The 27975-nt window shown below is 49.4% G+C and overlaps 1 protein-coding gene across 3 annotated transcripts in view; it reads left to right on the forward strand.

The window, feature by feature from the left end:
* Positions 1-1887: 1887 nt before the first annotated feature.
* The window catches only part of GAS7 (growth arrest specific 7), a 218120-nt gene continuing 192032 nt past the window's right edge, over positions 1888-27975 (forward strand). For all 3 annotated transcript variants that reach the window (XM_054047789.1, XM_054047791.1, XM_054047790.1), the window contains exon 1: positions 1888-2096. In XM_054047789.1, coding sequence (XP_053903764.1) covers positions 1914-2096 — 183 coding nt within the window. In that variant the 5' untranslated portion in view covers positions 1888-1913. The remainder of the gene's footprint in view (positions 2097-27975) is intronic.

Here is a 27975-nt window from a genome sequence, read left to right on the forward strand (position 1 = left end):
TCATCCAGTAACCCATATATTTGCCCTCTACCAGACTCCTGTACCCTACTGGTCTGAGTCTGCCACACTACTCATGATCAACCTAGCTGGCCACTAGATTGATCCAGACTCTGGACTGGTAACTATAACATCGACTGGTGGGACAGTGTGTGTGTGCAGTGTGATGGAATGCATATACTAATTGTTGTATCTTCAATAAACAAGGCGTATTGCCTTTTCCCTGAAAAAGATCCTGTGTGCTTCTTATAAGCATTACATTTTTTGGTGGAGAATTGCGAAACGGGGAAGACATGCACTGTGATTGTTGAAAATACTGCTAAATACTGCTAAAAGGTATCCCATACATATAAAGTGATTGATCATTCAGGTGTGCACACTCCCGGTTGCAGAAGTGCCAGGCATACCCCACACATGCACCATGGAGTCACTCCCAGCCACCCCCACCTCTGAGACTTTTCCCCCCACACCCTGGAGTCACTCTCGGCTCCCGATACATCCCATCAACCCCCCATACACAAACTGTGGTATCACTCCCAGCCACCCCCACCCCTGAGACACCCCCCCCTCACACACACACACTGGACTCATTCTCAACCAACCCTGAGACAACCTCCCCCCCACCCTGCACACCCCAGGAGTCATCCACGGCTAACCCTGATACATCCCATCACCCCCCCACACACACACCCTGGAGTCACTCCCAGTCACCCTCACCCCTGAGACTCCTCCCCACACACACCATGGAGTCACTCTCAGCACCCCCGATACATCCCATCACCCCCTCCCCCCCGCCACACACACCGTGGTGTCACTCCCAGCCACACCCTTGACACACACTTTGGAGTCACAGCCATCCCTACCCGAGACACTCCCTTCTCCTTCCCACACCATGGAGTCACCAGCCACCCCTGATACATCCCTTCACCCCCCACCACAGAGTCACTCACAGCTAACCCCAACACCCCCCCCAAGCCTTGGAGTCACAGCCATCCTCACCTCTGAGACTCCCATGGACTCACTCTCAGCACCCTGCACCCCCGAGACCCCTCCCTCCCAAACCTTGGAGTCACTCTCAGCACCCGGATACATCCCATCACCCCCCCTACACACACTGTGGTGTCACTCCCAGCCACCCCCACTCTCCTGAGACACCCTTCCCCCTCACACACACACTCTGGACTCATTCTCAGCCACCCCAGAGAGAACCTCTCCCCCCCCACATCCTGGAGTCACCCACAGTCACCCCTCCACCAACGCACCTTCCACCCAGACCATAGACTCACACACAGCTAACCCCAACCGCTCGCACCCACCTTGGGATCACAGTCATCCCCACACCCGAGACACCCCCCACACACCATGGAGTCACTCTCAGTGCCCTGATACATCCCATCACCCCCTCCCACATCCCCCCCATGTCACTCCCAACCACCCACCCCAGGAGTCACCCACGGCTACCCGCGATACATCCCATCACCCCCCTCCCACACACCCCCGTGTATAGGGTGACCAGATAGCAAGTGTGAAAAATCGGGACGGGGTGGGGGTAATTTGCACCTCTATAAGAAAAAGCCCCAAATATCGGGACTGTACCTATAAACTCGGGACATCTTGTCACCCTATCCGTGTCACTCCCAACCACCCACCCCGGGAGTCACCCACGGCTACCCCCAATACATCCCATCAACCCCCCGCTCGGTGTCACTCCCAGCCACCCCGACCCCCATCCGAGTCACTGCCACTCCCGCAGGCAGGGCCGGGCCGGGCCCGAGGCGAGCGGCGCTGCCCGCGGGAGGGGCGGGCCGGCGGCGGCGGCCGGGCGGGCTGGGGGCGCGGCCCGGGGGCGGCTCGCGCTCGCTCGCGCTCGCTCCGCACTGCCAGCGCCGGTCAGGCGGGCAGCTCCGCGGCGCAGCATGTCGGGCTCGCGCTGCCAGACGTTGTACCCCTTCTCCGGGGAGCGGCACCGGCAGGGGCTGCGCTTCGCCGCCGGGGAGCTGCTCACCCTGCTGCAGGTGCCGGACGGCGGCTGGTGGGAAGGGCAGAAGGAGGACGGGCTGCGCGGCTGGTTCCCGGCGAGCTACGTGCAGCTGCTGGAGGTAGGAGACCGGAGACACTGAATGCCTGGCGCGGGAGGCTCGGGCCGCGGGGGAGTGCGGGGTAGGAGGCGAGTGTAGGATTGTGGGGAAGGGGGATCAGGAGAGGAGTGCGGGGTTAGGGGAAGGGGGATCAGGAGAGGAGTGCGGGGTTAGGGGAAGGGGGGTCAGGAGAGGAGTGTGGGGTTGGGGTGAAGGGGGTCAGGAGAGGAGTGTGGGGTTGGGGGAGTGCGGGGTTAGGGGTGAAGGGGGTCAGGAGAGGAGTGTGGGGTTGGGGGAAGGGGGATTAGGAGAGGAGTGCCGGGTTGGGGGAGTGCGGGGTTAGGGGTGAAGGGGGTCAGGAGAGGAGCGTGGGGTTGGGGGGAAGGGGATCAGGAGAGGAGTGCAGGGTTGGGGGAGTGCGGGGTTAAGGGTGAAGGGGGTCAGGAGAGGAGCGTGGGGTTGGGGGGAAGGGGATCAGGAGAGGAGTGCAGGGTTGGGGGAGTGCGGGGTTAAGGGTGAAGGGGGTCAGGAGAGGAGTGTGGGGTTGGAGAGAAGGGGATCAGGAGATGAGTGCAGGGTTTGGGGAGCAGGGGGAAGTGCAGGGTTCGGGGGAAGGGGATCAGGAGAGGAGTGCGGGGTTGGGGGAAGGGGATCAGGAAAGGATTGCCAGGTTGGAGGACTGCGGGGTTTGGGGAGCAAGGGGAAGTGCGGGGTTAGGGGGGGAAGGGATCAGGAGAGGAGTGCAGGATTAGGGGGGAAGGAGATACATGAACATCAGCATAGGCACTAGGAGGGAAGGGCTGCACAAGTGGGGCCCTGTGATGGAGCGTACATGAAAAACGCTAGGTGCTGTACGAATCTGTGCAGGTGGCTAACTCAGGATGGAGCTGTTGCCTTCCCCACACCCTCTGTCTGGGCACTTGCCACTGGCTCTGCTCACACTCCCTAACCTGTGTGTAGGGCTGAGCCCTGGCAGAGCAGTGTTGCCAGCTTGGGGCCCAGCCCTTCCCAGCACTGGGGGAGAGAGGACACCTGGTGTTAAGGCTCTTGTTAAAGTTGCTAATCACCAGTTGTGTGTTGGTTAATATCGCTTTTCACAGCAAGTCCTGGCAAATTAAGACCGGGATGGGGTGGGGATTGAGGCAGCTGGGGTCAGGGAAGATGGATGTGGGGCTGGGGGAGGCAGCAGAGGCCAGGTTTAATGGATGGGGGGCCCCGGCTACCGCATGGTCGGGGGGTGAGGATTGGTGGCTGGGGGTCAGCACCCGCTGCTGTGTGGTCAGGGCTGGGGATTGGCACCCACTGCCATGTGGCCGGGGGTTGGCACCCAGGATTGGCACTTGGGGTCGACACTCGCTGCCGCGTGACTGCGGAAGGGGTAGGTATTGGTGTCCAGGGCCAGCACCAGCTGGATCCCGGGGTTGGCGCCATGTGACCAGAGCCAGGGATTGGCACCGGTGGCCAGCATCCACTGGAGCTCAGGGTCGACATCCAGCAGCAGTGTCCAGTTTCAGTGGCCAGGGCTGGGGATCGGAGTGCGTGGCCGGGGGTTGGCGCCTGGGGCCAGCAGCCGCTACCGGGGATGGCGCTTGGGGTCCACACCTGCTGCCATGCAGCCAGGGCTAGGGGTCAGGATCCAGAGCCAGCACCTGCCGGAGCCTGAGGCCAGGGATCTGCACCCAGGGCAGGCAGCCGGGGCTGGGGAGCTGCTGGAGCCCAGGGCCAGTGGCTGGGGGTCGGAGTGTGCTGCCGGGGATCAGCACCTGGGGACAGTGGCTGCTGCCGGGATTGGGGGTTGGCGCCATAGGCGAGAGCTAGGGATTGGAGCCTGCGGCTGTGCGGCCAGGGGTTGGCGCCTGAAGCCCCATGGCTGAAGGCCAGGGCTGCGAGGCCAGAGAAGAGCTGGGGGTTAGCGGCCGAAACTCTGCGTCCAGAGCCTGCTGTTGGCACCTGAAGCCCCATGGCTGGAGCCCTGGTCTGCAGCCAGACTCCCTGAGTCCCCACCACCCAACCACACCAGGGCTAAAGTGTGAGCCCCACTAAGTCCCCCTTCCTCCCAGGTAGAGAGCTCACCTTGCTCCTTCAGCATTGTTCTCCACCTGTCTCCAGAGACAATGCAGGGCAGCGCATCCAGGAGCAACAGGGAGGGAGGGAGAGAGGCCGATGCTTTGCCCCCCCCATCACCGCCCAGCAGGCTGTCATGGCAGCGGGGAAACCCCCTGGTGGCCTCATGCCAGAAACGCTCATTCCTTTAAAACCCTTTCACCTCTGGTATGTTCCACACCTTGCTGAAGTCATTAGTTGCAGCCACTATGCAATGCAGTGATATCACAATACCCCAGTAATACAGTGCTGGGAGCTCACCAAGGGCATTTATTCAACTCACGTCTGCAGTAAAGCTGTGTTTCACAGTGCTCTGTATGAGACCTTTCCTCCTGGGTTAGGGAGCCTCCCAGTTGCATCTGCTGCATAACTATGTACCCCTCAATGGTGAGCTTGTTCGCATCCAGATCCATGTCCTTTGGTCAGACCTGATTTGCCCTGGGTTCATGATTGTGTTATATAGAGTCTTGGTGTCCATGTGACCTCCTGCTTGGTTAGAAACGTGTGTCTCTTTTCCTGGCTAGTGCTGCATATACTAATAATGACAACCCGCCACTAACACAAGAACGCTTTGGTGAATGGAAACACCCGCTTCATAGCAGGTATTTCCATCTTTGTCACTAACATTGACATTTGCTTCCAGCACCCCAGGTCCAAGCTGTCTTCAGGGCTGTCCAGTTTCAGATTTTAGTCCTGCACTGAAAACCAGCCTCAAGTACACCTCACTACCAAGCACTCTTGTTATCTGATTTGCAATAGCTAAAGAGCTGCTGAGAAATTCTCAGTTGTGTGTCTGTGTGTGTGGTGGTGTAAGTACAGGAGCTGAGTTGTGCGACCACATGTGATCCTGGGAAACTCCCTCCTTACCCATGGCCCTGGTGTAGGGGGTGAGCTGAGGGCAGAAAAAGGCTTGGCCCTCAGGACCACTCTCATTTATGCCAAGGACTGTGGTGGCTCCTTTGAAGGGTGTAGAGGTGATGTACAGTGCTTGGGCTGTGCTGTGATATGTCCCCAGGAGCTGTCACCTGTTGTGTCGGATTGTTTTCTAGGAAGTATTCCCTTCAGAGCCAAATAGTGATGTGATTAGGGGTATAGATTGGCTTCCGTATGAGGAGAAATTAATAAGACTGGGACTTTTCAGCTTGGAAAAGGGGTGACTAATGGGGGGATATGATAGAGGTCTATAAAATCATGAGTGGTATAGATAAAGTAAATAAGGAAGTGTTATTTACTCCTCATAATACAAGAACAAGGGGCCACCAAATGAAATTAATAGGTAGCAGGTTTAAAACAAACACAAGAAAGTATTTTTTCACGCAACCCTCTGTCAACCTCTGGAACTCCTTGTCAGAGGGTGTTGTGAAGGCCAATACTATAATGGGGTTCAAAAGGGAGCTAGATAGATTCATGGAAGATAGGTCCATCTATGGCTATTAGCCAGGATGGGCAGGAATGGTGTTCCTAGCCTCTGTTTGCCAGAAGCTGGGATTGGGTGACAGGGCATGGATCATTTGATGATTACCTTTCTGTTCATTCCCTTTGGGGCACCTGCCATTGGCCACTGTCAGAGGACAGGATACTGGGCTTGATGGACCTTTGGTCTGACCCAGTATGGCCATTCTTATGTTCTTATGTCCTTGAGGTAGCGGAGTGTCTCCTATTTCTGTGTGTTTCATACAGGGTGGAAGACATTTACACAATAGCAGTGTCTCAAGGGGCTTGTTTAAAATTACATTTCAGTGTCTGCTTTTCTGATTTGTGTTTAGCCAGAAATCCCTTATATAAGAAGCAGCAGCAGCATATGCAAATTCTGCTTCACTGAAAATTGTCAGCACTTTTTTATAGGTACTGTCATCTCCCCTAGCTGCAAATCTTTGTGTGGAGCAGAATGTATGTTCCAACAATGCTGGAGATGGCTTGGGAAGCTGCCTTGGCCAGCAGCCAGCTTTGGACCAAGAACTACCCCATTATTTTGCCTTCATTGGGTGGCACTTTCACATACTGATGTAAAAAGCAATACAAGGCACTTGTAAGGCCTCTGCGACCTGTTTGTCAACTGTTTAAGGGTCACCCACTTCTCCATGTTGGCTCTTGCAGAGGGGAGTAACAGCACGGATAATTTCTGTGTGGAGTGCAAAGTACAGTGGTTATGTGGCTTCATTCCTGCCTTATGCCACTCCATATCCATCTCATTGCCCTCTGCAGCCTCAACATACTGGCTGAGCTGCAGGTGGCCAAGGAAAAGCATGTGGGAGACAGCTTCTGCCCATGACAAGTGACTTAGTTACCAAAGAGTTTAAGACTTATATAGGATCCTAAGGAACAATTCATGCTGTGCCTGGAGTCTCTGGTGCTTTGGGCAGCAGTAACGCTCTCATTATGTAAAAGCAGCAAAGAGTCCTGTGGCACTTTATAGACTAACAGACGTATTGAAGCATGAGCTTTTGTGGGTGCATGCATCCGAAGAAGTGGGAATTCACCCACGAAAGCTCATGCTCCTGTACGTCTGTTAGTCTATAAAGTGCCACAGGACTCTTTACTGCTTTTACAGATCCAGACTAACACGGCTACTCCTTTGATACTCTCTCATTATGGTGTTTTCAATCCAGGGGCTGAAAACACCATACTGTCAGGGAGGCCAGCCATTGCAGCGCGACTGGGGGGATGTATGGGGAGCACAGGCCAGCTGAAATGTATGGCTCTGAGCCTTGACAAGAATTGCAGTCTATCCGTGGGCTTTCTCCGGCAGGAAGTAGAAAGGAAGAGCATGGGACCTCACTGATCTTTCTCCTGACCTCTTTTACCAAAGACAGAGAGAGGATGCAGGTCTGAGGGGAATATATTCAAAAGTGCCTCATTGATGTGGGAGCCTGACTCCCACTGGCTTCCAGTGAGTTCCAGGCTCCTAAGCACTTAAGTCACTTCTGAAAATGGGTCTTGGACTCCCAAGTCACTCAGGTGCTTTTGAAAATGTTCCACTAAGCAACTGTCTGCATGTGCATTGAAGCAAAGCCAACGGCCTGGCAAAGGCAGGGCCAGCCTGCCGAGAAAGGTAATCTCAACAGAAGCAGATGTCAGGAATTCAGTCCTGTCTGTCCTGCCCTGCCAGACACAAGGCACAGTAGATTTACCTGCTAAACCCTACAAACCTAGCATAATCCAGGGGAGAATGAGCAGCCATGCTGTGCCCACTGCTATCAGACACTACAGTGTTCTGTGTCTTTTAGCAAGAAAAATGTGGGCTAAATGTCTTTATCAGAGGTGCTTTGATATCATGATGATGGGCTCGGTATAGGAACCTAAATAGCACTGAATTGTCTGGATAGTTCATATAGCAAGACTTAACCTGTTCCTTCTAAAAATTCCACAGGTTAAATTTCCAAAAAAATGTTACACAATATGTGCAAACGATCCAGCCAGTGGCCCAGCTTTGGGTTTCTTAGTATGTTCAAAGGTTTATAGTAAGGTTTCAAACACTTTCACAACAAATCAGTCAAACCCTCTTGAGACTAATCATTATTCCTTTATTTGGCGTTCTTTAAAACACCAGCCCCATCCCCATCCTAAGCTGGGGCCCCCTTGAAGGACAACAAAACGTACAGACAAAACCTGCTTTATATACAGCAGCAGCCAACATGACCTTCTACACAAAGGAACCAATGAAGAAAAAGAATCCACCCTCCCAAAAAATCCCTCTTAAGCCCTAAGAGCCTCATGAATAAAGGTGGTCCTTCCAGTGTGCTCTGCTGGCTCCAGCACCATGAGTCGATGACAGACTATGCAGGGAGAAGGCTCCAATGCCGAGGGCCCCTCATGGAGAACACCCTGTTGGCAGCTCTCTCTTCCACACTGAAGGGAATCCAGTTGGAGCATTCCATTATCTTCAGCTGTGGGACGGTGGCACGGGGGGGAGGTGTATCTCAGGGAAGCGAGGAGGTGTATGGCGGGTTGGCACAGGGGAGGTGTATCTCAGGGGTGGCGCGGGGTGGGTGGCACAGGGGAGGTGTGTGGCAGGGTGACATGAAGGAGGAGTATCTCAGGGAGGGCCACCTGGCCACAGGCAGTGGCAGGAGAGATGGTCTGTCTCCTCCCCTTGCTGGCAGGCTGGGGCTGGAGGAGCAGATTGTCCCTTCCTGAGTCTCTCCTGCAGACTGAGGTTACAGACAGGCCAGTAGCTGGGCCTGCAGTGCTGTGCTGAGCTGTGCTGACTGGCTGGCTGCAGGGAGCTCCTTGCCCCCTGCATTCCTGCTGGTCTCTGTGCGGGGCAAGAGCTGGGCTATCCCAGCTGCCCTCTTGCTGTTCCAGCATCAGGGCTCTGCAAAGGGTCAGAGAATGCTTGCAGTCTGCCTGGCTGTCTTCTGCCTCTCGCTGGCTGCTGGGATTGCTGTTGTCTCCCCTTCTCCATTGGCTGAAGGAGGAGGCTTGCCAGGATGACTGGGGGTTGCATCCCCCTCCCCTCCTGCCTGCTGCTGGGGGAAGTCAACAGCACGGGGCTCTGTGGTAGAGCCCAGGGGCAGGCTACAGCTGCTCAAGGAGTTATTTTGGGGAAGTTCTCTGGCCTGTGCTGTGCAGGAAGTTGGACTAGTTGATCACAGTGCCCCCTTCTGGCCTTAGAATCTATGAATGTTATTGGGTGAAGGAAAGCTCCCTCCATTGCAATCATGAGACAGGGCTGGAGGTGAACGGGAGTACATGTAGGCTGGACTAACTGTACGACTGGCCTTGGCTATGCAGTGTGACTTTGGAGAATTTGGGAGACCCATGCTTGTGTGTAGTTCTGGACAGCTGCTTTGAGTCCTGCCCTGTGCTCTGGTACTCAGTTTTTTTTTTTTTCTGATCATGTGGGAAGCTAATTATCCCCTGCCAATTCAACCTACAGAATCACAGAGGGCAGCGTATAGAAGGGGGAGTGAGGGCAGGTTATGATTGTCAATTGAACAGAACCGTTATATAGAAATGAATGCAGCGACATCACTACCCATTCCAGAAGCATTAGTTGTAGGGTTTAAGGAAATGAAAGTATTAGAAATGCAAACTCACTAGGGACTGAAATTCAGCTTTGGCATTTATGCAACAGAGATTTTCAGAATGTTGATAAAACCAAACCAAGCCATTTTTCTAAGGATCGTCATGGAGCAAATGCTCAGCACTGGGTGATCATAGGGGAAGATCAGCCCCTGCCCACAAAGGTTACGCTCTATGGGCTCGAGCCTGCTGAGCTGGTTAAGTAGCCAGACGGTGGCACAAGGTCAGCAGTCCTAGGCAGCCTCAGCATAGTGATTAGCTGCCTCTGATACTACCAGCTTTAGTGAAGTTAAGCTACTTTGCTCAGTGTGGATCTACAGTTTATGTCAGATTAGAAATACTTACATTTGGATAACCAGCTCAGTACAAGACAAAGTGAAGCATCAGCAGAACTGAGTTCAGATCCCTGCTATGCCACCAACTTATTTCATGAATGTGTCCAAAACACTTGAACTATCTCTCTTTAATTTTCCTATATGTAAATATGGAGGGAAATAATGCTCAGCTGCCTTTGCTTCCATTGATCTCCTACGGATTTATAAACCAAGTGCTATATTCGTGATAATGTTATCATCATGTTCTCAAAACACATGCATTTCCCTTCACTTTGATAGCACTGCAGCATTCACTTCTTGTGTTAAAGCACAGGCAAGCCAGAGCACAATATATCAGAGTAATGTGGGGGCGGCTGGGCGTGGTGAGGATGACTCCCAGTGCTTTCAGGAATACAGCACAATAAACCTTTGCATGATAGCATGGGTGAGGCCTAATAAGGATTTGTAAGTGGCCAGTAACAACTCATAGCTGTTTTTGCAATGGCATTCTTGGATTTAACTGGAGATTTTATAGTATATAAATCAGAGCTATTGAAGTGTGATAGAAATACTAGCAGACATGTAGTGGGTATGCTGCAGACCCCAGGAAAATGTGCAAGGGTTTGTTTAGAGAAAGCACACTCCGCACGGAAGCAATGCTTGTAGTTAAGATTGCACAAGCATGTCCATTGTAATTGGTCTTTCCTCAATATCTTTAACTTTAATCTTTCAGTCTGAAACTTTGCACATTGAGCACAAACCATTCAGAGGCTCTCATGTTCAAAGACAGTGGGGAAAATGCTGTTTTGCCATTACAAAAACAGGTTTTGCTCCATATTTTTAAGGGTCTAAGGCCCCAGTAGGACATGACAGACACGTGACATTTGTACAGTTATGGTTCCCATGTCATAGGTGTGGCTAGCACTGGCCTGGTGAAAATTGGTTTGTTTTGGTTTGGCTGAGTTACATGGGTTAGTTAGGTCTGGTCTATACTACCCGCCTGAATCGGTGGGTAGAAATCGACCTCTCGGGGATCGATTTATCGCGTCCCATCGGGACGCGACAATCGATCCCCGAATCGGCGCTCTAACTCCACCAGTGGAGGTGGTAGTAAGCGCCGCCGACAAAAAGCCGCAGAAGTCGATTTTGCCGCCGTCCTCACAACGGGGTAAGTCGGCTGCAATACGTCGAATTCAGCTACGCTATTCACGTAGCTGAATTTGCGTATCTTAAATCGACTCCCCGCTGTAGTGTAGATGTACCCTTAGGTACCAGGTGCATCAACACTGGCTGTTGTTACACTACAATAAAGTACTGGCCACTGGCCCATTGACTTTGCATGCATGTGCCTATGTAGTCCAGGTGAACAGATCCATGAACAAATATGAAGGGGCTCTTACATGCTGGGTGAAGGTCTCTTTGGGAGACCGCTTACTCTTTCTGTATGAGGTGAGAGCTCTGCAGGAGCCTGGGTTCGTGTGTGCAGAGCTTGTGCAGATGACAGTAAACTACTGCTCTGTTGCAAATAGTTGCACACGGTGGAATTTATTTCTTTATTCACTTTTGTAAACACATTTGGAAACTCCATTAAAAAACTACATGAACATTAAGGTTGCAAAGTGATGCACTTGAAAGTCCGGAAATGTCAAAGATCACTTCTGCAGCCTCAATTCTGCCACTTGTGTGTATGTATTAGGATTAGGGTGCACTCTTTAAATAACTTGATCAGAGACTATTTTTTCCAATCAGATCGACCTGTCTCACTCACAGGGAGTTTGCATGGCAATGAAGCTGGGGTGCAGAAGAATACTGCCTCATTCAGCAAGGGTCAGTGAATGAGATAAAGTTCCATTTGGCTGCTGTCTCATTCAGTGCAGTAGGCTGGTAGTATATGGTGGCTACACATTGGACAATAAGTGTACAGATACACATTTAAAACCTGCTTCAGTCCCTGAGCTCTGTCTCCCTTGTGCACTGAATGAGGCAGAAGAAACTAGTATGTGGTCATGCAATTCAAGACTGTATTGTCATGCACGTATACAAAGTGGCATGGGCGACCCTAATGCTGGCCTGTCCTAACTTAAAGTTGCAAATTCAGGCACTCTAACAGCATTAATTGCATCTAGCTATCTATATGTGTAGCCCCCCACCCCCCCCAATCCACCCAATTACCTCCTTCAGTGCCCATCTCCTTACTGGTTCTGATGGACAGGGCTGGGTTCATCTGGATTCCACCTCCAGTTCATCAGGGTGTAATTTCCTTATTTTCTTCCCATATGAACTTATTTGGTGGTGCCTCCACCCCCCTTGCTCCTTTCTGGCAGGGTCACCGGGGCAGGTTGGAAGAAAAATTCTAACTGCAGGCTACCTCCTGCTTTATAAATTAATGGAGATATCCTATCTCCTAGAACTGGAAGGGACTTTGAAAGGTCATCGAGTCCAGCCCCCTGCCTTCACTAGCAGGACCAAGTACTGATTTTGCCCCAGATCCCTAAGTGGCCCCCTCAAGGATTGAACTTACAACCCTGGGTTTAAGCAGGCTAGTGCTCAAACCGCTGAGCTTTCTTGCCACATAGTTAGAGACTCCCAAGAAATAACACCAACACATACAATATATTCAATAGAGTAATAAATGGGTTGTAAATATAACACAACAGGGTAAAACACAACTCTCAGGGTCGCCGGTGCCCACACTGTTAACACCCATGAATTTCCCCAGTCACGTGATCTGAGATAGCAAGAGTAAATTTCAGTGTCCCATTGATATGCATCCTTGGAGGGACCCTTGATTGACCTGTGTCAAAGATATCTTCTGTAGCAGCAATAAGCAACTTGGGTGACTTGGTTCAGTCCTGCCCAAGGACTCGCAGGTGGGCTAAGAGGATGAGCCCCTCTGCAGGTTTAATAGGCAGCAGGTGATGAAATCCCCAAACCCTTTCCCCTGGTCTGAAGACACAGTTTAGGGAGCAGGGGTCTCGCAAACAATTTCCCTGACTAGCTAAGTGAAAGATAGTGCACTCAAAATTCCGTGAGTGATCCTTGGGTTCAGAGATGGCTCTGGACTCTTCAGCCACTGATCATCACAGTAGGCAGGTGTCCTCTTCATACAGGAATCAGGCTGCTTCTGTTCCCCAGGTTTCCCCTCTCCACAAAGGGGTGCAGGGCTCAGGTAGTAATTATAATAACTCTGCTAAAACTGCTCTCTCCAGATCTCCTACCCCAGCACTCAGCCACATGCCCGGCTGGCAAGCAGCCCTGAGATAGCACCAGAGCAGCACTTGTCATGTGGTGATGGGTTTATCTAGGCGCTGGAGGGCAACTCCCCTGGCTGAGGGGGAGTTTTCCAAACAAAACTCTGTACACTGGGTGTTACCTTGCACAGGGAAAGGACCAAGCTGGCAGGGATTGCTGCCTGGCACCCAGAGGCCGATTCTCAGGGGACCCTGATGCACCCTAGGTCTCACCTACTCACCCACAGCCAGTCCTGCCCTTTCAGTGGCTGGCTCCATACCCCTCAAAATGACTTCTCCTCTCTCCCAGTGCTCCTGGGGATGGGTGTCTCTCTGAGGACCTTACTGTTGGTCAGAATAACTCTTCTTCCAGAGCTTTTACTTGTCAATCATTCAACTCTAATCACCCACCCAGACACTGCCCTTCCTCTGAGCAGGCAGCTGGTGGCCGTCCAGGAACCTGCCGTGCTCCCCTGAGTAGCCAGTGCCCCTATCGCTCTGAATTGCAGCCCTCCTCTCTCGGTTGCCCGGTAGACTGAGTCTGCCCTTGGCCCCCTGCCCCCAGTGACAGTGTGCTACTAGCACACACAGACCTCGGGAAGCTCCTTGGGGGGTTACATATGTAATTTGTATTTCAGGTGGTGTGTAAGTAAAGCTTTAGGGAACAACGGGAGCTGCTGGGTACTGATGAATTCTGAAAATCTGGCCACTCCTTTTTGGTGCAGTCAGTAGGAATTTGATGGAGTTTTGCTTTCTGGATTCATTTGAATTATGTTTGTTTGGTAAATAACTGGCTAATATGCATTAATGAGATGTAGTAGTCATAGACTATACTATTGCTTTGATTTCTCCCATGGCTGTTTGCTTAGGTGAGCATTTATTTAGTTTGCACAGCAATGGCATGTTATCAGGGCCCTACTTTCCTAAGTATGCACTTATACAGGGCTTGTTTTTATTAGAGCGCGGTGCTTTGGACTGCACTGACTGCTCTCAACTGACACTCTGATTGAGAGTGCAGAGGTAAGCTGTTCTTTTATCAGGGCAAGCTCCCATGCTTGTGGTTTTAACTCTGCATTACAGCAGCATGGCATAATAACCAGTTTCTATGGGAATCTTTGGGAATTTTGCATTTGTTTTCACTGTGGACAGAATAAGGCCTGTAACTGAGTGTGGTGAGGGAGTCATAGATTGCGTGTTATGGATTTCTGTACATCTGTCTGTTTGCAGTAAGGTGTGGGGAGCACCACTGCTGAGCATGGAGGTCATTCATTCAGCACGGCTAGTTTGCACCTCAGGGCCAGTGGCTGTTCAGCGGCTCGCTGCATCACTGCCATTGTGGAGTAACATACCACAGCGACATGTGTTTATCTTGAAAAATAAATGCATGATTTAATGGAGCTGGAATTTTTATGTTTTGCCATTGTGTGGCTGAGTGTAAAACATTACCTGGTAAGGGGGTCATTGTGCAAGAAGCTTTGTGTGTGAGAGAGACCTGGGATGATAGCTACCAGGGCAATGCTGATGGGTGTGCTTGCAGGGCCAGCTGAGGCCAGCTCTACATTACACACTTCTGCTGGCACAGCTCTGTCAGTCGGGGAGTGATCCCTGACCAGCACTGCTGTGCCAGCGAACCCCTAGTGTAGATGCAATTATAGCAGCAAAACTGCCTCTTTATAGCTTGTTTTGCTCAAGGGATTGGAATAAATTTATCAGTAAAAAGCAGAGTTTTGCTGGTGTGGCCCACACACTTTATGGGTGTGGTGCTCTGTCCCACCTAGTGGCACTGAGACCACTTAGATCTTAGAGAGCGATTAATGTGTCTACAGCATTAGCTAAGGGCCATGTGGCTTTTAGCTCATGCGGTAGAGGCTCATGCACTAAACTCCAGAGATCCCAGTTTCAGTCCTGCCTGCCGATGACCAGAGTCTGTCGATGTTACACTGGTATAAACTATGAGCACTTTGCCGGCATAGTACAGTTGTACTGGCAAAGCACTCCTAGTAATGATGTAATTTATATCAGGAAGAAAGTCCTTTGGCCAGCATAGCTTATACCAGTTCCCTGAACAAAATAAGCTATGCTGGTAAGAAGACATGTAGGGTATGTCTACACTTAAATGCTACAATGGCGCAGCTGCAGCGCCTCAGTGTACCACCTATGCCGGCTCTCCCATCAGCATAGGTACTCCACCTCCCTGAGAGGCGGTAGCTAGGTCAACAGAAGAATTCTTCTGTCAACCTAGTGCTGTCTATACCGGGGATTAGGTCGGCAATAGCTGCGTCTCTTGGGGGGTGGATTTTTCACACCTCTGAGGGACATAGCTATACTGATGTAAGTTCCTAGTGTAAACCAGGCCGTATGCACGAGAGCTATGTCAGCAAAAACTCACCCCCCCAGTGGACATTGGTATGCCAGCAAAACTTTTATGTGGAGACCAGGCCTAAATTACACATCTTACAAAATAAAAAGCACTCAGACAAAGCAGCCTAGAATCCAAAGGCCAGACCTGGGACTGAGCACTTCAACTAGAAGATAAAGAGACCTCTGCACCTGGTTCCTCCATTGCTTGGATCATAGCTGTCTTTGGTCCTAAGAGTACAAGCTTCTGTTGCTGATCAGAGCAGAGCACTGTACACTGATCCCAGTGGTATCTCAGATTGTTTTATAACTTAGCATCTTGAGTGCTGGATGATAACACCTAGGGGGCATAGGAACTAGTAATCTGTATTTTGTAGCAAGGCAGGTGTACATGATATATAGGACAAGGGAGTATCCTTTGAAATAGTTTGTGAGCCCTCTAGTGGCCCTTGGCAAGAACTGGTAGTAATCACTGTCCATTCCCAGAAAGCCATTTTATGGCTGGGCTGCTGTAAGGAGAAGCTTCAGCCTTGGCCGAAGGTGCCCGAAACCAGCCCAGGTAGCAGTGTGTATGTACCAAGGCCTGGCATGCTGCACACATTTAGTAAACATGGCACTTTGGGCTGCGCTGTGCCCATGTGGTTCCGTTATATCGTGTGTTGTGTAAAGACAAGAACTGGCGATGAGGACAGGGTCCTAAGGACCGAACCCTGAAACAGAGAGTGACTGCAAAGGCCTAGGGAATGTAAGAAGGAAACAGCAGCTTGGAACACTGGAACTGGCAATAAACTGCTCATTTAGGAAAAATAGAAAAAGGGTTAAAACATATGATGAATGGATGGCCTGATGCACAAAAACAACGGTTTCCATCAGACGTTGCTCCAAAAGAGCAGGAAGTGTATCTCATGGGTGCCTGCTGTGTGTCACTAGAGTGGTACCTACATAGCTCCAGTCCCATGTTCTCCAACAATTATACAAAGGCCATTTGGGAATTGTAAGAGTGGAAGTCCTGGCCAGAGGTTTTGTGTCCTGGCCAGGGATTGGTACAAAAATAGGAAATAGCGAACGCTGTTAAGGTTGTCAGCAAGCACAACACATAACTAAACATGCTCTGTTGTATCATTAGGAGTGGCCAGTTACTCCAGGGCAGTGAATCCACATAAACTGTGCTGGACTGTTTATGGGACAAATGTTTTTGTTTGCAGTAGATGCAATTTTAAATGGCCTGAAATATTATGTACAAATTCCTCTGGTTCCGTGCTGATGGTGGAAATATTCAAACTCTTGTTTTCATGGATGGGGGGTCCTGAACAGATTGTAAGTGACAAAGGAACTAATTCACATCCAAAGAGTTTCAGCTGTTTGTCAAAAGAAATGATATCAAACATGTCACATCAGCTCCTCACCATCCTGTCACAAATGGATTAAAAGGAAATGGAGGAAAGATGTATCCAAACATGCAAGCAACTTATTTGGGCTGGGGAAGGTAACTTACAACACAAGATTATAGGAATGCAACCCATGCTACACAAATCAGATGCCAGCCATGTTGTTTATAGGATATAATTTAAGGTCTTGCTGGGACTTGTTAAAGCCTCATCTACAGAGAGACACTGGTAAGAAACAGAGTGATCAAATGGCCACAGCCATCCCTGATTGCACAGATTTCACGAGGGAGAAAAGGTCTCAAAAAGAGATGAGGAAAATAATTAATGGCAACCTGGACTTCTGCAGTATTCTTTTTGAGATGGGATGAACAGTCCTGCACATGGGATCCAGATGAGGCTGCATGTTGATTTATATAATGGCAGTAGAATATTGTCTGTATTGTCTCACTCTTATTTGTTATGCTTGATAACACCTTGTTTCAGGCATGCTGGAAGAATTTGTATAGTGGGGATGCTGAGAGCCATTGAACCAAACTGTATACCCTGTATATGATGAAAATCACTTCAAGCCGGGGTGGGGCAGCACCCCAAGTTCCAGCACCTATTCCTTGTTTGCTCTTTGGATTGCAGCTGCACAGGATTTTGTTGAACCGTCTACAAAGATTCCCAGGTCTTTTTCTGAATTGGTACAGTTTAGAAATCCAGTAAGGTGTCTGAATAGTTCAAGTTTTCCCTCTAATGTTCCTTTATCAAGATTGAATTTAATTAATTTTCCATCATGTTGCCCATTCACCTAGAATCACAGAAAAGCGGAGTTGGAAAGGATCTCCAGAGGTCATCTAGTGACTCGCTCTGGGGCAGGATGAAGTGTTCCTGGGCTATCCCTGAAAGTAGGAGCGGCGCCAGGGTTTTTGCCGCCCTAGGCGGCAGGGCTCCTCCTCTGAGCATTCAGCGGCAGGGGTCCTTCCGCTCCGTGTCTTCGGGACCCTTCGGCGGCAGGTCCTGGAGCAAGCGAAGGACCCACCGCTGAATTTCCGCTGAAGATCCGGAGCGGAAGGACCCCCCGCCGCCGAATTTCTGCCGAGGACGGCAAAATGCCGCCCCCCAAATCCTGCCACCCTAGGCAACTGCCTAGGGTCCCCTAGTGGAAGCGCCGGCCCTGCCTGAAAGCTGTTTGTTTAACGTGTTCATAAAAACCTCCAAGGATGGTGATTCCGTAATCTCCCTAGGTAGTGTGTTCCAGTGCTTAACTATTCTTAGAAGTAGAAAGTTTTTCCTAATATCCAACCTAAATCTCCCTTGTACAATTCCTGCAGTCTCTGAGGTGAAATGATGAAGTCTTGTTCTAGAAGCAGCAGCCCCAGGATTTGGCAGGATCCTGGATGCAGGGGGAGGAGAGAGAGGCATGTGAGGTGATTGGGAGGGTAATGGAGATGTGTGATGGAGCTCACTGCTCTGGGAAATGGCAGAAGTCTCAGTGTGTTCCGTTTGTGGCAGCAGTGGGACATACAGGAGATGTGAGACTGAACAGAGGGAGAGCTCTGACCTTAAGTATGAGCAAAAATGTCACTAAGGAAGGAACAGCCAGAAGCTGGGCTGATGAATTCAGTGCTGTTCACACTCCCAGAGAAAGACGTCTGGGGCTTCCAGAATTTTTTTTAAAAAAGGTCGGTTGAAGAAATCTTTCCAGCACATGATTGGATGATTTCAGGTTTGCCATTTCAATTGACTGCCTAAGCAGCAGATTTGCTTCCCCTGCACCAGCTGTTTTATAATAGGACTAACTCATTATCTAAAGCCAAGTAATCACTTTCAATAGCAAGATTTAGATGAGAATCCATGATTTACCCTGCTGCAGTATGTGCCACTGGCATTCACAGTGGTAACCCCGCTGTCAGATTGGGTTTCTGCTCTGAGCACTGCTCAGATATACCTTTGTGAGTCTGGATAATTACTTTGGGAAGCCACCGCTATGGCATGCATGTGCCAGGAGGGTTAGTGATAATTCTCCAAACTCTGGATGGGGGTCGAGACGATATGGCCTCTCAGGCAGCGGGCCTGGCCGGGTTCATGCTGGCACCATGCATTATCAGTGGGTGCATGTTTAACATGCAGGGCCACAAGGCAGTGTGCTGTTCTGAGGCACTCTGAGGAAGAGGGTGGACTGCACATATCTGAGCAATGCCAGCCTCCAGCAAGTAGCTGTTGTTCATTTGAAGGGGGTGAGTTAATTGAGCTGAGGGGCCTTTCCTCTGAGCAGATCAGTCAGCCTTCTCTGTGTTTCCTTATCAGACTCTGGGCTCTGAAGTCTTTGAACAATAGGGCAGGCTGCCACCTGGATCTGGGTTGTTTCCTGATCCTGCAGCTTTTGTTCCAAAGGCCTTTGAACTAGTGGAAATGACTCTTGTCTTTTACTAGCTTTGTCCCTGGTGTTCATGTGCGTTCTCTGTGTCCTAGTGATGCCGTGGGTATTGTGGGGGCTCAAAGCACAGGCAGTGTCAGAGAAAGGGGAATAGTGGGAGGGGACAGGAGCAAGGACTGTTATAGCCATCTCCCCTGGCAGCCAAGGGCCCATACCAGACTTCTGCACCCATCAGCCACCCAGCCAACAGCAGCCTGTGTTCTGAAGAGTAAGCCCAGATTAAAGAATTTGGGACCGTGTGCACTATGGAAATCAGGGCTGTTGTATTAACTTAGATGGACTAAATGGGCCCGAAGAGTCAAAAGTGTTAACATGATGCTTTCACTGTCTAACACAGGGGTTGGCAATGTTTGGCACGCAGCTCGCCAGGGTAAGCACCGTGGCGGGCCAGGCCAGTTTATTTACCTGCTGACGCGGCAAGTTCGGCTGATTGCGGCCCCCACTGGGCCAATGGGGGCGGCGGGAAGCCGCGGCCAGCACATTCCTCGCCCGCGTCGCTTCTCGCCGCCCTCATTGGCCCGGGACGGCGAATCGCGGCGAGTGGGGGCCGCAATCGGCCGAATCTGCCACGTCAGCAGGTAAATAAACTGGCCCGGCCCACCAGGGTGCTTACCCTGGCGAGCCTCATGCCAAACGTTGCTGACCCCTGGTCTAACATTAAACAGTTTTAAACAAGGTTTGGGATTTGGTCTACAGAGACCTCTGCCTACTCAGGACTGGTGAGACACCATGCCCAGCTGCATGGGATGGAGGAGACTTTTACCATGAATGCCTGGGATTCTACTGGCAAGAAATTCTCTGCTTCTGTGAGTGTGATGAACAAAAGCCATCACTCCACACAGGAATCTGCTGCAGGTCATCAAGTGGAGGTGCTAATGTTCCCACAGGCCAGACCTGGTCAAGAGAGACTGGGTGATCCCCCCGGTAAGGGTTCCTGAAAATGAGAGGGGCCCGTTCCCTAAAAATGTGGTTCAGATCAAATCCAATAGGGATAAAGAGACTGACATCTTCTACAGCATCACAGGGCAGGAGTGCAGACATCCCTCCCGCAGGCATCGTTTTCATCGAGGAAGAGACGGGCTGAGTGAGGCATTGGACAGAGAAGACACAGACAAATACCATGACAAGCACATGAGGAAACATCCCTTAAACCTTTTATTAAAGATACAGAAAAGAAGGAAACAGCTAAAGCCTTTGAAATGTAAAGGAAGGCTTTTATTTTAACAATCTCCCTTATTCCTTTTCCTTTTATCTGGAGAGAGCCTTTTGAAGGAACCTCCCGTGCCTCTTTCTGGTCACAGGCTTACAGCAGGGTTGCAAATTACACAGTTTTGGACAACTAAGCCAGCTCACATCCCAGGCGGTTGTTGGGATTTAGCTGGAGCTAGTGGAGGTGGTGATGTCATGTCCCTCTCTTGGCCCAGACTGGTCAGCACATTTCTCAGGATCAGGATGACAAAGGCCCAATAATGTTATGGTAGATCCTGGAGTCATAGGAGGTGGCGGGAGTGGGAGTCATGATAGAGAAACCTGCTCCTTCACCTTTCAGTAAGCAATTATTGTGCTCGCTTCTGTCCGTCCATAATTTCCCTCCAAAGGGAGGGCCCCAAAAGGGAGTGATGGGTGGAACAGCTCATCCCCTGGTTATTTTGTTCACCAGGTAGGCCTAATTTATTAACACACCAATTTTCGTCCATTAATTTCTGGATCCACGCTTCTCTTGTTTACCTGGAATGATCTTAACACTGGTATTGGGTTATATCAGGAGGCCTTTTCATCAGGACTAGTTCAAAAAGTCTTTTTGTCTCCCTTTTTCACCTTCTGAGTGCACATTGGCTAATCTGAGCCTGCAGAAGAGTCCCGCAGTTAATCCCCAGGGCTGGATTAACCCCTTGGCACAGTAGACCTACGTTTAGGGTCGCCAGCTCTGGGATCGTGTGTAGCATGGACTGCATGAGGAGATGACTGCCAAGCTGGAAGGGCATATCAAGTGGGAGCCTGCAGGGATCTGTCCCAGGTCCGGTTCTATTCAGTATCTTCATAAATGATTTGGATAATGGCATAGAGAGTACATTATAAAGTTTGCAGATGATACCAAGATGTGAGGGGTTGCAAGCGCTTTGAGGGACAGGATTAGAATTCAAAATGTTGTTAATAAACTGTAGAAATGGTCTGAAATAAACAGGATGAAATTCAATAAGGACAAATGCAAAGTACTCCACTTAGGAAGGAACAATCAGTTGCACACATACTAAAAGGAAAATGACTGCCTACGAAGAGAGTATTGCAGAAAAGGATCTGGGGATTATAGGATCACAAACTAAATATGAGTCAACAGTGTAATACTGTTGCAAGACAAGCAAACATCATTTTGAGATGTGTTAGCAGGAGTGGTGTAAGCAAGACACGAGAATTCTTCAGTTCTACTCCGCACTGATAAGGCCTCAGCTTGTGTACTGTGTCCAGTTCTGGGTGCCACTCTTCAGGAAAGATGTGGACAAATTGGAGAAAGTCCAGAGGAGAGCAGCAGCAGCAGCAACAAAAAAGAGGTGTAGAAAACATGATCTACGAGGAGAGAGTGAAAAAAATGGGTCTGTTTAGTCTAGAGAAGAGAAGATTGAGGGGGACATGATAAGTCTTCAAGAACATAAAAGGTTGTTATAAAGAGGATGGCGATAAATGTTTCTCATTAACCACCAAGGACACGATAAAAAGCAGTGGTTTTAAATTGCACCAAGGGAGATTTAGGTTAGACATTAGGAAAAACTTCTGTCAGGGTAGTTAAGCACTGGCACAAATTGCCTAGGAAGTTGTGGAATTTCCGTCATTGAAGGTTTTTAAGAACAGGTTGGACAAACACCTGTCAGGGCTGGTCTAGAGAATACTTATTCCTGCCTCACCATAGGGGCTGGACTAGATGGCCTATGGAAGTCTCTTTCCGCCATACACTTCTATGATTCCATAGCCCTCTGAGGTCACTTTCCTGCCCACTCAGATGTCCCTCAGAAGCAGGAATGCAGGCCCTGAACCAGGTCAGCTCTGCGGCACCTCTCCTTGGTTGCTGGAGGTGACTCCCAGGACTCTGAGCAGGCAGCCAAGACTTTCTCCTCCCACCTCTCCTCCACGCTGTCCTTCTGCTTCCTCCCTTGTGCCCCTTTGGGCCTCTCAGCGCAGCACAGGGGCAGGAAGGGGAGGAACTCAGGGCCAGTGCTGTGCTTCCTGGCCTTGAGCAGCAAGGCATTCCCTGTTTCCCCTCCCTCTGGAGGCAGCTGAGGCATGAGGGAGATTGGGCAGGGGGTGACAGAAAGTCCAGGGTAGACAAGGACAGGGCAGAAAGAAGCCAGTAGGGAGGGTGCAGGGTGCAGCAGGACAAAAGGAAAGGCTGGTGAAGGGAAGTAGCCCAGGAGAAAAAGTGGGTTTGGGGGCGGGGGGATGAATCTGAAGGGACAAGTCAGGGAAGGTCATGTGGCTAATGCACAGCACTGGGGGTTTTGGACTCCTGGGTTCCATTCCCAGCTCTGCCACTGACTCGCTGGTTGCCATGGGAAAGTACCATCATTTCTCTGTGTCTCACCTTAAAAGTCTACTTAGAATGATAGTGCAGCCTGACCTCCAAGGTGAGAGACAGCTCCTAGGGGAGCGTGGGTGCAGGTCTCTTGTAATTACAAAGGGGAAAACAAGCTGAATCCAAAAAACTGCTCTCTGCACATACTCATCTCTGCAAAGCTGTCACTCAGTGAGCTACTTGAAACCTAACAGCAGTGATCTATTTAGCTTAACAAAGAGGAAGTTAAGGAGTGACTTGATCACAGTCCATAAGTACCTTCGTGGGGAACAGATAGTGGGGATAGTCTAGCAGAGAAAGGTCAAACACAATCCAGTGGCTGGAAGTTGAAGCTAGACAAATTCAGACTGGAAATAAGGTTTGTATAGCTTGTTTAGCAGTGAGGGTAATTAACCATTGGAACAATTGACTAAGGCTTGTGGTGGATTCTCCATCACTGACACTTTTAAATCAAGATTGGAAGTTTTTCTAAAAGCTCTGCTGTAGGAATTGTTTTGGGGCAGTTCTCTGGCCTGTGTTATTCATTAAATCAGCTTAGAGATCACAATGGTCCCTTGTGGCTTTGGAATGTACGGGTACGTCTATACTTACCTCCGGGTCCGGCGGTAAGCAATCGATCTTCTGGGTTCGATTTATTGCGTCTTGTCTAGACGCGATAAATCGATCCCGGATCGATCCCGGAAGTGCTCGCCGTCGACGCCGGTACTCCTGCTCCGTGAGAGGAGTACGCGGAGTCGACGGGGGAGCCTGCCTGTCGCGTCTGGACCCGCGGTAAGTTCGAACTAAGGTACTTCGACTCCAGCTACGTTATTCACGTAGCTGAAGTTGCGTATCTTAGTTCGAAGTGGGGGGTTAGTGTGGACCAGGCCTATGAATCTGTGGTGGCCAAGCAGCTGTTGGCTCTTGTGTGTGGATTAAGTAGAGGCCAAGAGTGCTTTCTTCTGCCTGATGGGCAAGCAGGGCTTGCCTGTGCTTGTTGGATGTAGGCGCTCTATTCCATTACCAGTGGAGAAGTGTATCATGCTTTGCTGGGGCCACTATGTGTGTGGAACGTTGCTGCTGGGGGGCCATGACACAGAATAGGCTCCATAGCTGCCTTGCCTTCCGAGTCTGAATGAGATGTAATTCAGGGTGGGCATTTGTTTGAAGTAAATTATTTAAGTTTAGTCCATGGACATATAAGGAATAAGAGCAGTTTAGAAATCACACCTGCTCAGCAACATGAGTGTGTTGGAGGCAGCTCTCCTGCTCAGTCAGTCCCAACTTGATTCAGTTTTATCCTTTTGGGCTCTAGAGATTTGTAAGAGCTGCCATCAAAGCAGAGTGGAAACACTTTGAGCAGACACTGGGCAATGCCATCAGGTGATTATCACTAAGAACAAACCAGAAGTGGCTCCAGCTGTGAAACTGAATTTGCTTCTTTTTTATCAATCCCATGATTTCACTTGGGGCCCAGACTGCAGTTCCGTCTGTTTGGCAGAGTGACTCAACTCTGAGTGGGTTTCCTGTTTGAAAACTGCAGGGACAATGTAGTGGGAGGGTGGATCTTGGCCAGGGTGCTTGGGAAGAAGAGGCTTTCAAGTTAACTCTGTCCCCAGCAATATGGAATCTTTCACACACTCTGTGCCCGTCATATGCCAGCAATGCCCCTCTGCTATGTACATTGGCCAAACTGGACAGTCACTACGCAAGAGGATAAATGGACACAAGTCAGATATCAGGAATGGCAATATACAAAAACCTGTAGGAGAACACTTCAACCTCCCTGGCCACACAATAGCAGATGTGAAGGTAGCCATCTTACAGCAAAAAAACTTCAGGACCAGACTCCAAAGAGAAACTGCTGAGCTCCAGTTCATTTGCAAATTTGACACCATCAGATCAGGATTAAACAAAGACTGTGAATGGCTATCCAACTACAGAAGCAGTTTCTCCTCCCTTGGTGTTCACACCTCAACTGCTAGCAGAGCACCTCACCCTCCCTGATTGAACTAATCTCATTATCTCCATACTGATTTATACCTGCCTCTGGAGATTTCCATTACTTGCATCTGAAGAAGTGAGGTTCTTACCCACGAAAGCTTATGCTCCCAATACTTCTGTTAGTCTCAAAGGTGCCACAGGACCCTCTGTTGCTCTGTGCCCGTTGCATGAGATGGCTCCCCAGCAAGTGCAGAACTTGGGAACTTCTTGACTTTTGTGCATAGAAAATCTTAATCACTCACTGAATTTCCATTGTGAATGTGCATAAGTGTCAGCCAGAGGGCTTCGAATTGCAACAATCCAGCTCTTCAACAGTACTTTACACATAAGTAGCATTATTCATTTGGGGATCTCAAAGAGCTTTACAAACACAATTAATTATGGCTCACTGCTGTACAATTTGCAAATTGGGGCATAGAGAGGTTAGGGAACTTGTCCAAGGTTATACAGCAAGTCACTGGTATAGTGAGAAACAGAATCCAGGAGTCCTGATACCCAACCACCTGCTCTAACCACTAGACATGTTTCTGCTCCATTACTGCTAAGCCAAGGAGTGCTATCTATTACAGGGGAGCAGCAGTGAGCCCAGTATTACAGCTGCTTAACGCTTTCCATTAAACAAATTCTTCAAACTGTTTTTATAAAGAGCTCTGGTGCCTCCATGGTTTGCAGCAGAACTTTGCAATTTGGCCAGGGGTGGTTGGGATTCAGGGAGGTGCTTTCTGCCGCCTCCTTGAAAATCTGTGCAGATCTGGCTGACATGAGCAAATCACCATTTCCCCCATCTGTGTTTTGCTCACTACAGCCTATTCTTGGTTTGCCCACCATTCTGAGCCCATGCACTGTACTTTGCAGCGTGCGACCCACACAGCATCAGGACACAGGCTGAGGGATCTGCCTCCTGTGCTGAATCTTTGCCTCAGCAAAACGCCCTACGGCATAGCGCAGTGATGGCCAGCTCTTGGCCTGAAGGCCCCTGGTTGTCCCCAAGGCAGTGAATTGGAGCCCTTGCAGGTGACTGTTGCTCAGAAAATGTCGATTTGATGATGAATTCAGAATGTGTCCCTGAGATCCTGCCATTTTTAAACTGATGTGTGAATCAGCCCTGGTGCTCTAGGGAGAAGGAAAGAGCACGGACTCTCCCACCACCTCCCTGACTGTCCCTTCCCTGCTATGGCTGACCCCATGGTGCATTGCAGGTGTGAGAGGAGAGTAGCTCTGACTGCTCCATCCCCCACTTCGCTACTAGGCTGGGAATCTGAGGGACAGCCTGACAGAAGTGTGACTGGCTCTGCCTAAGGCTAGGGGACTCCCAAGCAAAGGACAGCTCCCCTCTCCCAAAGCCCCCCGGGCATCAGGAGATGGGGAAAGAGGAGAAGCTGAGACACAACAGCTCCCTGCCCCCTTATCCGAGGCCTGGGGACCATGTTCCCATACCAGATCTGGACTGGCTACAGGCCTTACTTATACACAGCTGGTGTGTTCATCATGAGATCCTTTAAAGCTCTGCCAGGTATGGCTGAGGTTTGTTTAAGTAAGGTAATTTTCACACAGTGCCACCTAGTGGATGGCTAAATGCAGTTTAGCATTCCATTGCATCTTCCTCTTTAAGTTCTGCATTCCTATCGTTTACAACATTTATTCTATCATGCTGTCATTGAGGTTCAGTCTGTTAAGTGGCTCTGAATCATGCTGAATTTTTAATTACACATCCCAAATGTGTAACAACTTGGTCATCTGGATGTCCATTGGTTGCAATGACTGTCTGTGGTAGGTTTGAAATCCTTGAGTAGTCTTCTTATTCTGCATCTGCAATCTGTAGAGTTTGCGCTATTGATTGCTCTTTCTGAGGCACAAACTGTAGATGTCAGTGGTTTCTGCTGAACCCTCCACAGTTGGACTTGATCACATACTATCTGAAGTCTTTTTCTTTACAAGAGCTGGAGCTGTCCATCCATTTTCTCCAGCCAGTTTGACATGAACATGGTCCCCAGATTCTATAGCTGGCAGTTCTCTGATTGAGCAACTTCTGTTGTAAAATAGTTCATTCATAAGATCTTTTATCCCTTTTATCTGATTTCCACCATACTTTGCTACTCTCAGAATGCCTGGGCACTTCTGAAATAGATTCTTTTTGAAAGTTGGAACAGTAGTTATGATTTGTCTTCCCATCAGGAGCTGTGCTGGACTATATCCAGTAGCCACAATTGGTGTTGATCTGTAACTCAGAAGAGCAAAGAATGGATCGACCTGCTGTTGGACTTTCGTGGCTGTCTGAAGAGCTCTCTGTCTCTCCATTCACTTGTGGGTAATGTGGGCTGCCAGTAATAGCACAATCCTATTTCATTCGGAAGGACTTAAATTCTGCTACAATCCATCGTCTGCTACTAGTTGTTCTAGAATAGCAAAATGAGCAAAAGTGCATGTCAGTTTCTTGATAATACTGTGACTTGTTACGTTTTTCAAGTATATTATTTCTATATTCCTGGAAAAATAGGCCATGCCGACCGGGTAATGATGTCTTCTGAATTCACATAAATCTGCAGCTATTCTCTTCCACGGTCTCTTTGGTCAGGATGTTGTTATTCAATGTTTTTTGTGTTGTGTTGGTCTGTCAGTTCTGCAATATTCACATGCAGATACTTTATTCTTTATGTTCTTGCTGGTGCCAAGCCACCACACTGACTGGCCCACTTCATGGATGATGTTTAGGATTTCTCCTCTTATTTTGTTTGGAAATATGATGCAATTGCCTTTAATCATGGGTCCATTTGACTTGCTTAATTGCAATGCACCGCAAAGTACTCTCTTTCAGTTCCTTAGCGTCCTTTATACACTTGGGGGGCAGCTTCCTCTAATGTAACTTAGATCTTCCTGAAGTTGCCGGTCTGTTAAGGTTGCTTTTTGTAGCTGGAGTAATCTCTTTTCTGACACTGTTCTGTATGTATCTAGAACATTCACATATGCCTTTACATTGTCTTTGAGCTCTAGGTAGTTGAATGTTGGGTTCAAATGTAGAGTGTCTGCTACACCAGATAATTCCCAGGAACATATTTAGCAATTGTGTGAAATCACATTTACCTAAACAATAGATGTTTGGCATCTCAGTCGTGCATTATCAGGTCTTTTCCATTGATGAGGGTTACAAATGGTTTATGGTCTGCTACCAGTGTAACAAATCCAGTCTACATAGATATGTGTAAGAGTTCTCACATGCCCATAAGCTTGCCAGGCACTCCTTTTCAATCTGTGCATATCGTTTTTCTGCTTCTGTGAGTGTGTGAGAACAAAATGCACATGGCTTCCACTCAGAGCCATGTTGTTGCAACTATACATCATCTAGGCCACAGCTGTTTGCATCTGGACTGACCACTGTGGGTTTGTTCACACGTAATACTGGAGAACTAGAGCTATTGAGATCATTTATTTTGCCTGGCTGAAGGCAATTTCTTGATTTGGCCCCCATGGCAAAGATGTGTTGGACTTTAGCAGTTCATTCAGTGGTTTTGTCA

The sequence above is a fragment of the Malaclemys terrapin genome, chromosome 13 (genome assembly GCF_027887155.1).
Source record: "Malaclemys terrapin pileata isolate rMalTer1 chromosome 13, rMalTer1.hap1, whole genome shotgun sequence".
Lineage (NCBI taxonomy): Eukaryota > Metazoa > Chordata > Testudines > Emydidae > Malaclemys > Malaclemys terrapin.